General features: G+C 36.3%; 1 protein-coding gene across 1 annotated transcript; it reads right to left on the reverse strand.

The window, feature by feature from the left end:
* Positions 1–691: 691 nt before the first annotated feature.
* Positions 692–13538, reverse strand: LOC6036451. The gene is made up of 2 exons (XM_038257981.1): positions 13348–13538; positions 692–2397 (listed from the first exon to the last, which is right to left on the reverse strand). The coding sequence occupies exon 2, from the start codon at positions 2382–2384 to the stop codon at positions 729–731; it is 1656 nt and encodes a 551-aa protein (XP_038113909.1). The 5' UTR covers positions 2385–2397; positions 13348–13538; the 3' UTR covers positions 692–728.
* Between the last annotated feature and the right edge of the window lie 437 nt (positions 13539–13975).

The following is a 13975-nucleotide window of genomic DNA, read 5'->3' on the forward strand; positions in this document are numbered from 1 at the left end:
AGCTCATGTGATACTTTGTCGGAGATGCAGTCGATTCGGCGGTCTCTATCACTCAAGTATCGGACTAACATTCCCATCCACTTCCCCGTGACCCTACCACTGGTCGTGGCCGGCGCCGGTATTGATCAGCATGATAGGGGCCTTTGAGAAGTTGCGAAGCGAGGAAAGATAGCTCCCACTTATCTTCCACGGCTCGTGGATGTAACTTCTGGAGGTTTAAATTTGTCTTAAATTCGAATTTGAACTTAGAAGAATGCAAATTTTATTTAAAATTTTTTGTCCCTTCAAATTTTTTCAGAAAAATCAGGGTCAAAAAAAAAGTTTTCAAAAAAAATTAGAATAAAAAAAAATGAATTCATTGATATTTTGCTAATTTTGGATAGAAGCATAACTGTGATGCATTTTGTTATACTTTTCGCCTAATTATTGTTTCAAAATTTGGCTTAAATTTTGAAATTTAGTTTTTGAATCAACTTCCTGCAAAAAAAAAATAAACGAGGCGAAATTTATATCGTCAATCGCAAAATCATGACAATGATGAAAGTTGTCTCCTAAAGGAAAATAAAAACAAAATTAAAATTGAAATACAGGCTGATATCTGGAAGACTTGCTCATTGTTAAATAGATATGGGCATTTCTTTCAGAGAAGAACAAATTGAATACACGACAGTAATATATTTTTTAAAAAATATCACATTTTAAACATAAAACCCTAATCTACTAATACTTCAAAGAATTACACACTCCGGATCCCCTCGCGATCCCCGCGAAAACTCCCCAATCTTCCAGTACGAATTATTCTCGTTCAACCGGCTCTTCTCCCCCGTCAACCGCACCAGCTCGGGACTGTTATAAAAATCATTCTCCGAGTACTCCGAAAAGCTCGAGTACAAACACCGCCCACTGGCCACGTTTTCAATCTGAAAGTAGCAACACTCCTCACACGGCACCAACCGCCAGTGGCCACTTTCACAGGACGGATCGTACTTGGCGTTCGCGACCAGCGGAAATCCACTTCCCTCCACCAGGTACCCGTTGATCGCTACGTTCCGGATGCGGAACGCCTCACCCTCCTCCACCGGTTCCAGCTCGAAGCGGTTCTTGTCCGCGGTGTAGCGCGTAAAGTTGATCTCCTTGCCGATGCTGCTGAACTTCATCAGGATGCGGGACTCGTGGCGGGAAATGCTGATCTGCTTCCAGATTATGCTGGAAATGTTGGGGTGTAGAACGGCTTTGAGTTCTTCCAGCTCTAGGGCTCGGGTGGCGGAGGGAAATTTTGCGCTTTGCATGACTCGTTTGATGTGGAAGGCCAGCATGAAGATTTGGGGCGTGTTGATGAGGGATAGGCGACGCATTTCTTGGTAGAGCTCTTGGTAGCAGATGATGACCTGATTGATTGTCGGAAGATGTACGGTGAATTTAAGTACGTTTTTGAGGTTGTCGGATGAGCCTTGGTAGGATCGTCGGATCATCTCTAGTAGCAATGGATCGGAAACGTAGCTGAATAGTTTAGCAAATTGGCTGGAGTCATCAGGGTCAGTTTGAATGACTTTGATGGCGAGATCTTTATTCCCAGTTAAGTCGACCAGCATGAGCTCCAGACGGTCGCGAAAGAAGTCTTCAAATTGATGTTCTTCTTGCAAAACTTCGTTGATTAGACTGTAAAGTAGGACGGTTTCCACGCGGCAAAACATGGTCGACTGTTTCAAATACTGAACGATAAATTCACATCCGGTTACGAGAGTTTGTGCCGAGTTTGGTTTCTTCAGCTGATAATAACCCTTGAGGAATAGCAACAACTTTACCAGATTCTTCATAACCCCATCAAACACTTCCTCCACAATCGTGGGAAGCTGTTCGATGCTGTTTTCAAACGAGGAAAACTCATCGAATGCCTTATCCAAGTTCCCGTTCACAATGTGACTGATGCAAAGCTCCAGCTTGTGCTTGTTCCGTTGATTCCGGAAGATCCGAATCTCCCTCATCGTCCTGTCCAACACTCGCTGCATTGCCAACAAAGCTGGTTCGTACTTGATCACATCAGCCATATAATACAAACATTTGCTCTCGCCCTGTTCCTTGAACTGCTTCTCCAGCTCAAAGATCCTCCCCCCTCGCTTGTTCAGCTGCACGTACAAATCCTTATTGATCAGGTAAATCTTCCGAAACTGCCCAAACAGATAGCTGACACAATCCTGCAGCTCCTGCAGCAGATACGCCCGATCGTCAATCGTGTTCAGCAGCTGCAACTCCAACGAGATCGTTCGGCCACTTTCCCCCAGCCGTGAACAGCCGCTCAGCTGCCGAATCAGCACCAGCATCCGCTCGATCGTCGAGTAGATCCGGTCCAGATTGTAGAACGTGTCATTCCGCTCAAAAGTCATTGGCGCGAAGAACCTGTGTGTCGAGAGAAAAAGAGCAGGAAAAAAACAACTTTTTAGCACATTAGAAGATCGTTAAAACTGTCGAATTGGGTGAATGTGAAGACGGCACGGGAGAGAGCACGCAGCGAACATCAATCACTCTTGGTTTATGTGTGTACGAAAAAACCAGGATGTTCCACTTGATGCCAACCCCGCGAGGGTGCGCGCCAAAAACACTTGAAAGACCGATGGGCTGAGAGATTTTTACAAATTGGTTTTGGTTTAACACGCACTCTTGACTTTCGCAGTTTTTTTTCTAATGGGCTATTGAGCGAAGGAGTGTGACCTTAAGCATCGTGGAAGCGACGTTTGATCGAAACCATTTGGAGAGGGGTTTCTTTGAAATTGGATCACAGTTTTTCTTCGTTTAAAGATCGAAATATGTTTTTTTTATTGTCAGCTTGTAGAACATAACCCATATTTTTTCTTCTGTCATTTCTTAGAAAATTTCAGGAGATTCCTTTAAAAAATCTCGCAAGCTCATTTTATCATTATTTTTTGTTGTTGAAATAACGTTTTCATTTACCTTACTTTTTAATTTACTACTTCAACTAAAAGTTCTTTTCCCTTTTTTCTTGTGCTTTTCGTCTTTGATTATTACAATCATCTCGAACAATGTATAAAAGTGCGATAAAATTACCAAAAATATTTCCCATACCTTGAATTTATAAAGTTTGTAAGCAATGTGGTAAATTTTGATCATTTTGAATTGCAAATTTGATATGACCCCTAAATAAAATTTTAAAATTTGTAATGCATATATTTCCAAAAATGTCTGCCTCTAGTTTTGCAGTTTTGCATTTATCCGAAAATAAAAAAATACGTAGGGGAAGGTGGGGCAAGAGGTTCGCTCGTATAGTCGTAATTTTTACAATTTTGATATTTCCAGTATGAAAAATTTTTGATAGCAATTTAATTAGTTAATTACTGCCACAGAACCGCCAAAACGACGTAAACGCCACGGGAGATAAGATTGAATAAAGTTTTTTCAAAAATTAAAAAAAATAAAACTACAAGCCTAGGATTTTGGATGAAAAATGTGTTTTAAAATTTATTTTACATGCATCAAGTTGCTTTCCAATCATTAGTTTTAAAAATATCGATGTATTGACGATTTTTTTTTCGCAAAAAAAAAGTTTTTTTCGTGGGACTGTGCATTGACATTTCATGAAAATTTAAAATGTTTTCAAAACAGTACAAACATGCTAAATATGATTATAAACGCAGGAAAATTCATTTTAACTGGTTTTTAGTTGAAAACAATTTAATTTTCATTAAAACTTTGAAGTTTTTCGAAAAAAATGTGTTGCCCCCTGATTATTCAGGCCGACTTTGAAGGGGGAGGGGCTGGAGTGACATAAACTTTGAAAAATATTTGCAACGGCTTAAATGAGTATGTTTTGAAATTTTAAAAAATAAAACAGATTAAACCTTTTCAAACTTCTTATTTTTATTTTATTTATTTTTTTTTTTTCAAATTGAAGGAACAGTTTTCAATAGGTTTGAAATTTTATAAAATTGTTAATTTTTTTTTTAATTGATATAATAAGTCGAGAACTAACGTAAAATTCCTAATTTTAACCTATAAATCTGCCTAAAGGTAAGAACAAGATTGTCCGTCAGGCCTGGACGCAAACGCAAAATTTTGCGCCTGTCATCAAAGCCTGCCAGTCATCGACCATTGAACAAAGCAACCCCTGTAGATTGTTCGACTGACAGTTGATAGAAAAATCGAACTGGCACAGCGTTCTGCGTTCACCACTGCGTCGAACGGACAATCTTGTTCAAAGCTTAAGACACCAAATCGATCAGTACACTCTTTACAAGATATAGGTTCTCAAATACACATTATCACAAATTAAAAAAACAAATCACATGCTCCTTGAACTGAACGAATTGGTTGAAATTTGAGTTTTTGCCAGCCATTTCTTTGCAGATTTATGAAAAAACTCCTCTCCCATTCAATGGTTTGCAGACCTTATTTGGTCAATATTTCGTCACTTGTGTGCTATCTTGTGACACGTCTGCTGTAAAAAGATAGGACGTGTCACAAGATAGCACACAAGCGACGATTTGTGGCGTTTGAGGTAAGAAAACGCATTCAAAGAACATTGCAACTTTTAAATCAAAATAAAAATGATTTTTTTCATATAAAAATCGTATTGAAAATTTAAGAAAGTGACTTTTTGGTGTAGCTTTGCTAAGAATCGGTCTATTATGCAAAATACTTCTTTTGGCATTGGCAATGCATGGACAAAGTTTTATGTAAATAAAAAAAAAACAATTTTAAAATCTTGATTTTCTTGTGCAAGCTCGGCGTTAAAAAACTGCTCGGATCGAAAATGCTGCTACGAGCTAGGATAACTGTCTAAGGCAAAGAAAAACGTACAAGGAAAATAAAGTTTTCATCACTTTATTATTTTCGATTTTTTTATGTTTTGGGCTAAATACTAAAAAAGGTTTAGAATGATGCAAATGCAGCAGGTACTGAGTTTCAGAATTATAATTGAAATTTTTTTATAGTTAGAGGTTTAAAAACTTTACAATTTCAAGCTTCTATGTTGTTTTTCTGGCTTTTGCGTTTCAAAATCCTGAAAAAGAATATTATCACAGCCAAAGTCGATGCAACAAAAATTTCCCCAGACATGCTCAAGATTAATCTCCAAATCTTGGCATGCAATGCGGCCAGGAAACAGTCGCCGAGATGTTAGTCGGCAATGCTGCTCACTCGGTCCCGTCTCGTCCGTTAAACGCCACATCGTTAAAAATTAATAATGACTGTCGCGAATTTAGCACGGCTCGTCCGCCACTCCTGCACCTGTCCACATATTTCGCCATCCCATGGGAAACCATCGATAAATGTCGCCGCGACATGTGCCTGGAAACAAGATCGTTCAGACACCGAACGCGTGTGAATTCCACGCAGCGTGATGCAGTCCAGAGCACGCACGGATCTTCACGGCCATCACGGTCTTAATGAGCAGTAAAGTGATGTGTGTTCTGGCGAGGGAAATTCAAAGAGAACGGTCGGTGCGGTCGGGAAACTTTGGCTCACTTTGGCTTTGGCCTTAATGGCCCATGCAAGCAAAATATGCTTATTGAGAGAGTAAACAAGCAATTCGCCACACGCCAGAACGCGCGTGTTATTCCTTTTGAGATGGTGATCATTTCTGGGTTTGGGTTTTTTTTGGGATGGTCGAAAAATAATTTAAAATTGAATTTCTTTTTTCAATGAACAGTAACTTGAAAGTTTTTTCCTAAAAATAGTTAAATCAGTTTCTTGTCCATATCTAGCAATATTTAAAACATAATTTCAATAAATTCAATTACTTTTTACCATATTTCAAACAATTTTTTCGTCAATCGTTGCTAAATTGTTAAATTCAAAACAAAACAAAAATAACACAAGGTGCCTCAAATAATTATTCCATCATTCTTCATTCAAAAGATAGCATGTTTAAAGTAAAGTCTAATCATCGGCCCAAATTTTAAATCTTTACTTCTTTCGTTTGGAAACAAAATTACTAACTGGGAAATATCTTTGATTTTTTTTATTTGAATGTCACATTTTGATTCAAATTTGATAATAAATGAAAGAAATCATTGTAGAATATTTTATTGCAGATTGCTTTTTCGAAAAAACTACTCAAGCCTTTTATTAAAAAAAAAAAAAATAATGTTGCCTTCGAGTTTAATATTATTTTGCTTTTTGACAGCTTGAACAATTTGTGAAGAAAGATAGAAGCACCTAGCTAAGAAAAAACTTAGGACCGTGTTAGTAGTCGCCGGTTTAAATTCATTTTAAAAATATTCTACTTTCAAGCGAATTTCAATTTTTTTGAAACAGTATCTTTTTCCTTGAGTATTAAGAAATTGAGATTAAAAAAAAATCCACGTGATTTTTGGATGATCCCAAAAGAATTTGAGCAATTCTTTACAATATCGGCCGGTTTCGACCATTTTTATCTTTTCGTATTTTTTTTTTATTTGGCTCAAACTTTGTTGGGGCTCTTTGACCAAAGAAGCTATTTTGTGTCATTCACCCATTCAATTCTCCAAACAATTTTGGCAGCTGTCCATACAAAAATGGTACGTAAATATTCGAAAATTTGTAACTTTTGAATGAATTTTCTCACATCTTTTCGAAAACTATATTTTATTTTGTTGAATCAAGTCTAACATTTCAAAAAGGCGTAATATAGAATGTTTAGCCCTTTTGAAATGTCTTGATTTAAAAAAAATATTGTTTTCGAAAAGATCGGAAAATTTCATGAATGTTTCATATATTAACATTGAAAATCGGATATTTGATATCGACATTAGAAAATGGAGGGTTGTTTGGATGAGACTTAGAAAACTTCAATTTTCCTGTTTCTTTTTCTTAAAGCCAAAAATAGGTCCAATCTTCAATGTCTCTCAAACAATTTTATAGCAAATTTTCTGAACCTGTCAAAAAATATTTTTAGAACCAACCCATGGTCACTATTTTTAAAAATCGACAAACTTCAAATATTTTGCTAAAATCGAACTTCCGGTGGCTATATCTTTAAAACGGAGCCTTTTATCAAAAAATCTGTGATGTACTTTTCGATTGCAAATTCAATTTTACATAAAAAAAATCGTTCAAAAAAATGTATGTATGCAATTTAGATTTTTTCCCAAAATTCATTTTTTTTTTTTCAAAAAATCACAACTCGGCGGCAACAGTTTTGAACATACAGTCATCCCACATATTCGGAACACCCACAAATTCGGAACACTTTTGTGATAATTTGTCAATAGCATGCTAAATGCAGCTTTTCTGTCGACCCTACTATTTTCAGGACCTTCATTTCGACATTCTCTTGCTATTTCTCTAGTAAAAGTAGTTCTTTTTGAACATAAAACTGCATTTCGAGACTATTTTATTCAGGGCAGCAAAACACTGCCTCCAAATTGCCTGTTCCATAATTGTGGGATGTTATTGTGCCTTCCACAATTATGGAACACCTGAGTTTAACTGATATAATCACAAAAAAGTTATCAGACCATGTATAAAACCTCACTAAGCTTGAGTTTCTTTGATGTCAGTGTGTGAAGTCAATATTTTGTTAAAAACATGTACTCCTGGAGACAATCAAAGTTTGTTTACATCCGTAAGAAAAAAGTGTTCCGAATTTGTGGTTTTCATGGGTCAATGTTTGTCTTAAATTTTTTTATATAAAACGTAAAAAATCGCAGCCGGTCTATACATCAATCGAAAGATCCCAAGAAAAGCTTCCAAATGAAGGTAAAAGCAAATCATTATGTTCAAGTACCATCGGCCGATCTGTAAACCGTTCCGAATATGTGGGATGACTGTACTTCTCTATGGCTAAGAAGTTGCAAAAATCAAAAAATATGGATTTTGGGAAATGGAGTATTTGTGGAAAAAAAAATGAAAATATTTTTTTTTTCGGGAAATTCCTACAACCTACAACTTTGCCGAAGACTTGGTGTTGATCAGAAAATTCATTCAAAAGTTACAGATTTTCGATTATTTACGTGCCATTTATGTATGGACAGCTGCCAAAATTGTATGCAGACTTGTATGGGTTAACCAATGACACAAAATAGCTTCTTTGGTCATAGGGATGGCCCCAACTTTTATGAAGAAAAATATATGTTTTCTTCTATCTATGAAAATCGCATCACGCTAAAAAATAACACTGAATTTAAGGTTTGAAACCTTTTTTTAAGCGTGTATTTGAATAGTCCTTATCAACATCTCACACTTTGCGGAAGATACAGAATAGAGTTCTGTTGTCATTGGCGAAAAATTGCTTGTTTGGTCTAAGGAAAAGCATGTCTACAAAGTTTAAGTTTGGTTTATTTATAATTTTATCTATTGTTTAACTCATTTTTTCCTACAATATTTAACTTTTTGAATTTTGTAATGAAATTTACTTTGTTAATTTTTTTACGGAATCTCACAAGTTCTCTATATGTTTGACCGTATAATACAAAAATATCCTCAATTTAAATAGCAGGGCAGCTAAAATTTGGCAAGGTCTTTTTAAGTTATGAAGGTTTATAAAGTATTGATTTATTTAATGTATTTATAAAATACTTGATTTTTTATATTATTTTAAATGTAGCTCACTTAAAATCTTCTTCTCAATAAAACAAATTCATGTTGACAAGGCCAGGTCTTCAACCCAAACTGGACACATTTCTTAATAGTTCATTCGGTTTGAAATTTCACTCAGCGTGACGAAATCCGACTCATTCACCAGCTCAACATTCTCACCTGTGCGGGAATTTTCCACCCACGACCACAAATCTAGACCTTGATGATCGTACACACACACCGCATACAGAACCGACACCACTGCTGACTGCACTGCCCGTTCAAATTAAATCAGATCCAACCTGCTCCAACTAATCCCACCCCGCAGTAGCATGGGGTGGCAAATCACTCGTCGATCGAAAATCATTCGAGCATTCCTAGCAGCCCCCCGAACGACCGACACGGAAAGATTGGCATGCGGCGGTTGCTGTTTGCGCTCAGTCCTCGTCTCGTTTCAGGGAAGAAAAAAAAAAGATCCGAAAAGATTTGCCCAACGCCCAAGCAGGCGTCGATCGGATAAACATAAACACATCATTTGCCAGCCGCCTTTCCTTCTACCCTGGGTGGTAAACCCGGGGGGTGGTGATGGGAGGACGACGGTCGTGCTTGTCCAGCAAAACACGCAGCTGGATAACTGCGTGGGATTCGTTTGAAAGTGGGGCCCCCGCATGCTGGGATGCGATGGTTCTTTAATGATCGTCTTTTTGGAGATTAGATTGAAAGTGGAACTTTCCATGGAGACGCTAGGTTGAGCATTGGAATGTGCGTCTCCACAAAAAGTAAATTAGGGGAACAGCATCTAATTCCAGCGTGCCTCTAATGTTGGCAGGTCAGAACATTCAATAAAAGCTAATTAAAAGCGTTTTCAACTGAACTCGAGTGATAAATAGCTCAATAAGAAGTGAGCAAGCAAGTTTCTATCAAAAGTTTTGCAAAATTAGTTGTTTAAATAGTGAAAATCAGCAAATTTGATGGAGTTAGGAGCGACTTAACCTGCCAAACATACGAGAATTACCCCTAAGAACTGTACTGCCCATGTTCGCATAAATGTCCCATATGCAAAAACAGCAAGCTGAGAAAAACGCATTTGAAGTGTGTCCCATACATAAGGCTACGTGTTAAGTTTTCGCGAAAAAACTGGATTTCCTCATGATTTCTAGAACAAAGTACTGGATGTTATAGGCTCATTTGAAAGAGCACACAATTTTAAACCAAACTGCATCAAAAACTTGAAATCTATGAAAATGCATAAGGGACATTTATGCAATCAGGGGCAGTGTAAGACAGGGAATGTTTTTTTATTGAAAAACGCAAGTTGTCTCATTTTTAGCGAAAAAGTTTTTTTTTTGATTTCGTAATTTGGCGCTTCGAGATATTCACCATTTTTGAAGCTGTAACATAAACATAAAACATACTGAAAAATCATATTAAAAAAATCAGCTGTGAGCTCTTTGGTCCTGAGACAGCAAACAAAGTTTTCATTTGATCTGTACGGTTATACAGTTATGTTTTAAAATATCTCAGTATTTTTCATTAAAAGCTCAACCAATTTCCTTTCTTTTGAGCCGTTTTGGAGATATATATTTTTTGAAAAAAAAAGGTTTTTGGCATGGTAGTTCCTTGGCCAAAATAACTAGACCTTTTTTAAATGATTTTCACATAAAAACACATTTGACATTTTCAATAGAATATCGCAACTGTTGGCATCCAAAAATAGTACAGGTCTAATTTTCAAATTATCACAGTTTTAGTAAAAAAGTTGATTTTGCCGTTTTCGGAATTTTCCTGTTTTTGCATGTTTCGCATCGAAAACCAAGATTTTATTCTGAAACTGTATCTCTAAATCCTGTTGATGAAACTTTCTCATTTGATGATATGTGGTATGTAAAATTTCCCGAGAAATCCGATAAAAATATTTTTAATTATAGGCGCTTTTATCCCGAGACCTGTTCACTAGCGTGCACAGGGTGGGGCAACATAAGGCAACTGCCCCACCATCCTAAGAAATTTGTTCTATAATTGTTCAGGGGATGTCCATAAAATACGATTTTTTTAAAACGCTCATATTGTTGCCCCACCTTTATCGAGGATCTGGGCACACTAGTGGACCTGTTTTAATGTATGTTTTCATATGACTTTTTCAAACGGTTTTTCCTAAAAGTCCAAGAGAGCTAGCTAAAATCGATTGTAATAGCGCGGCGTGGTGTAATGATTTATTGAAAAATGGATTTTTTGAGAAAATCAGCGAAAATTTGCAGTTTTTGGGCCCCCTAATACGGCGTAGGTAACCCTCATGGCCAAACAAAAAATCTAATTATTTCGTGTTTTTTACGTGACGAAGATTCCTAAATGAACGTTGGATGATTGTGCATATTTCCAACGTTCATTTAGGAATGAATTCAGCATACGGATGTTTTCGGATTAGAAAATATTTAGTTACACTGCGAACGAAAACAAACATTTTCAGAACAGATTTTTTATGGATCAACACAAAATTTCAAAACATTCATGACAAAATTGATGCAAAATACTACAACTTTTTTTAAAAAAAAAGGGCCGTTGCAAATATTTTTCAAAGATAATGTTTTGTTCGAAAAATTGGGGGGCAAAAAAAATTGTTCAAAAAACTTCAAAATTTTAATGAAATATAATCAGCTGACTAATCAGCTGGAAACAATTTAAAAACATAAACTTTGAAAAAAAGCAAAAATTAACTTTTTTCGTGATTGTTTTTTTTTTATTATGCACATCAAACAAGAACAAAAAATGATGAATTTGATTCCCTCAGCTTTAGTCCCTGGGCTTTGTCATAATGAGTGTCATAGGTTTGATGCTTGTTTGGCAAAGAGTATGATTTGATTCGATGTGGAATTAAAATCGAAGTGTTCAGTATATTGCTGAAGCTTCCATTTTTACACATGGACACCACTTCATGCTGCGAGAACCCACTTTGGCGCAGTCTCAGGGCTTAATCGATGGCCGGTAAGCTGTCATCGAGACAAGGAGGTTCTCTGATAGTGGAAATATCACATTTGTACAATGAACCGCTACATATGTGATTTTTCCCTATCTTAATGTGGGTGTCAGGTTAGGATGCGGGTTTAAAAAAATAGTGTTTGTAGAATTTAGGATTTTAACTATAAATATCAACTTTTTATACTTTGCCTTTAGTTATTTAGGGACAAAATTAGTAACAGTGAATTTAGTAATTCTATCAGAATCGGTGATTTTCATTCAAGTAGCATAAAAACCATTCTGATTTGTCAAAATTTCCATAGAGTCTCGATCAATCAATAGTGAAATGATATCGGACTAAATTCGTTGATCTGTTGAACTAACGGTTGTCGGATTATGATTGTATCGACCATTGTTGCGAATCGAGGATCTACTGGAATTCTGACGAACAAATGGTCGTCTCTTTTTCATTTCACGACTTGTAAAATATCATCTGTTATTTTTTTTTTGTTTTTTAAAAGAAGCCAGACAGGTTTTAAAAGAAACGTTTTTTTTGGTTAATAATTAAAATGTCGGGGATTTGAGATAAGAGTAGCTTTCGGATAGGTTGCTTTAAATCTTGTATTCAATTCAAGTTAGGTAGTTATCCGCAAATGAATATTTGGACTTATATGAATAATTGAACATTTTGGACTTATGAATAACACACAACTGTGCATTTATTCTAGAGTCAGATCCATACAGCGTCAGTGTTTATTTGGTCGAAGTGTACTAATTCATTGGCAGATCTGATTCTAGTTGTAATGTACGACAAGACTACTGACGGACGTGACAGGACGAGGGCCCAGTTTAGAGGTTTCGACATCAACGATGTACGGCTGGATCACCCTCCCAAAAAAAAAAAAAAAAAATTGATTCCCTCAGCTTTAGTCGAGTTTGAGTAATCCATGTTGCAAAATACTGTTAAATTAATCAACTTTTTTTTTCTTAGATTTAACATATTTTATGTATTTTTTTACATTTTTTTCATCAGGTTTCAAGTGCTCTAAAAACAAATTCTTCTTTTAAGATTGTAGGGTAGAGTAGTCATCAATGAGACACGGGGAACAATGATAAAATGGCTCTCACAAGTCGTAGTTTCAACCAATCAGACACATATTTGGGGGAAAGGTGTGTCTACTGGATACACGTCTACCATAATAGTGGCTTTGGTTATGGACGCTCCCTTGAAAAGTTATTCATAAATGTTTGATTCTGGGGTGTAAAAGTAAATTATGGACAAACAATACTTTTTCTCTCGTAGGCTGCCATTTACACCAAAACTTATATTTCTTCACATTTCTTTCGACGCTCTATAGGGATTGAGTTGGGCTACAATGTCTTTGAATCAGGTTTGGCCAAAATTTAGAAATATCGATTTAGCCCAGAAATTAGTGAATTAATTGATTATCAAAACATCACATTTTTTGTCATAACTGCGGATTCCATGTCAAATACAAATCCTAATTTATATTGATCTATGATCACTCAGTTTATTTCCATTCAAGCTACAGCATCCACTCCAAACTTCCTCGATCTTTTTTAAAAACCTATCCCAAAATATTCCACAGCAAATCACTAGTCAAACCGCGCCAACGATCAATCGTCGCACACCTTAGCGAAGAAAAAAAAAGTCCCGATTTCATAAAAACTGAATCATTAATCATGTCACACCACCTAGTTGAAAACTGTGCCAAGAGTCTCAAGAGAATGCGTAGTAAATTTAGACAACTTCGAAGCATAACAGTCTCATCCGTTTTGTGATACCTTCTCATATTGGAAGGGACACTCTCTAACCTCACCACAAAAACACAGATGCACCTAATCCGAACGGCTACTTACCGGTGTTTTATTCACTGATCCTGCTGCTGCTGCTGCTATGAATGGGATGTGTAAAATTTAAATTTATTCCTCCGTTTATAAACAGAGGCAAATTAGTTTCGTTATTTATATAACGCACACGAGAAGTTCTCTGTCGACACGATGTGAACTGGCCGGCGTTTTGGACGAGACTGACGATGCTCACGCGTTGAAATCTGCAGAACTAGTGTCCGATCTCAGCGCGGAACGATGGAATGCTCCCCAGAATGCTGAAATTTTTGTTGTTGTTTACCAAGCTTAAGGAGGATCGTTCGCCGCTCTCAGTTGTTGGGTGAATGTGAGAGAAATTATGATTCTCTGGTGCACAGTGGGTTGGAACGGAATTTTCTCATAGTTTGAATGGAAACGCAGGGTATTTTAACTTTTACAATGATGTTTTATTAACTTGGATAACAGCAATAGACCAAACAAATATTATGAAAGGTAACTCAGACTAAAATAGTAACGATAAATTTCATTTATGTATTAAATTCATAAATTATTCCAACAACAATTACAAGGTCTTTTTATAATAAAAAAGTAAATGCCTTTTTTATTTTTCTAGCCGTTTTTCTTTATTTTCGTAAGCAAATTGTTGGACTGTGATCAA

This window comes from Culex quinquefasciatus, chromosome 2 (assembly GCF_015732765.1).
Source record: "Culex quinquefasciatus strain JHB chromosome 2, VPISU_Cqui_1.0_pri_paternal, whole genome shotgun sequence".
NCBI lineage: Eukaryota > Metazoa > Arthropoda > Insecta > Diptera > Culicidae > Culex > Culex quinquefasciatus.

What these genes read in the sequence shown, in the direction of transcription:
- LOC6036451 (XM_038257981.1), bottom strand. Translation starts at nt 2,384, where the DNA reads ATGACTTTTGAGCGGAATGACACGTTCTACAATCTGGACCGGATCTAC.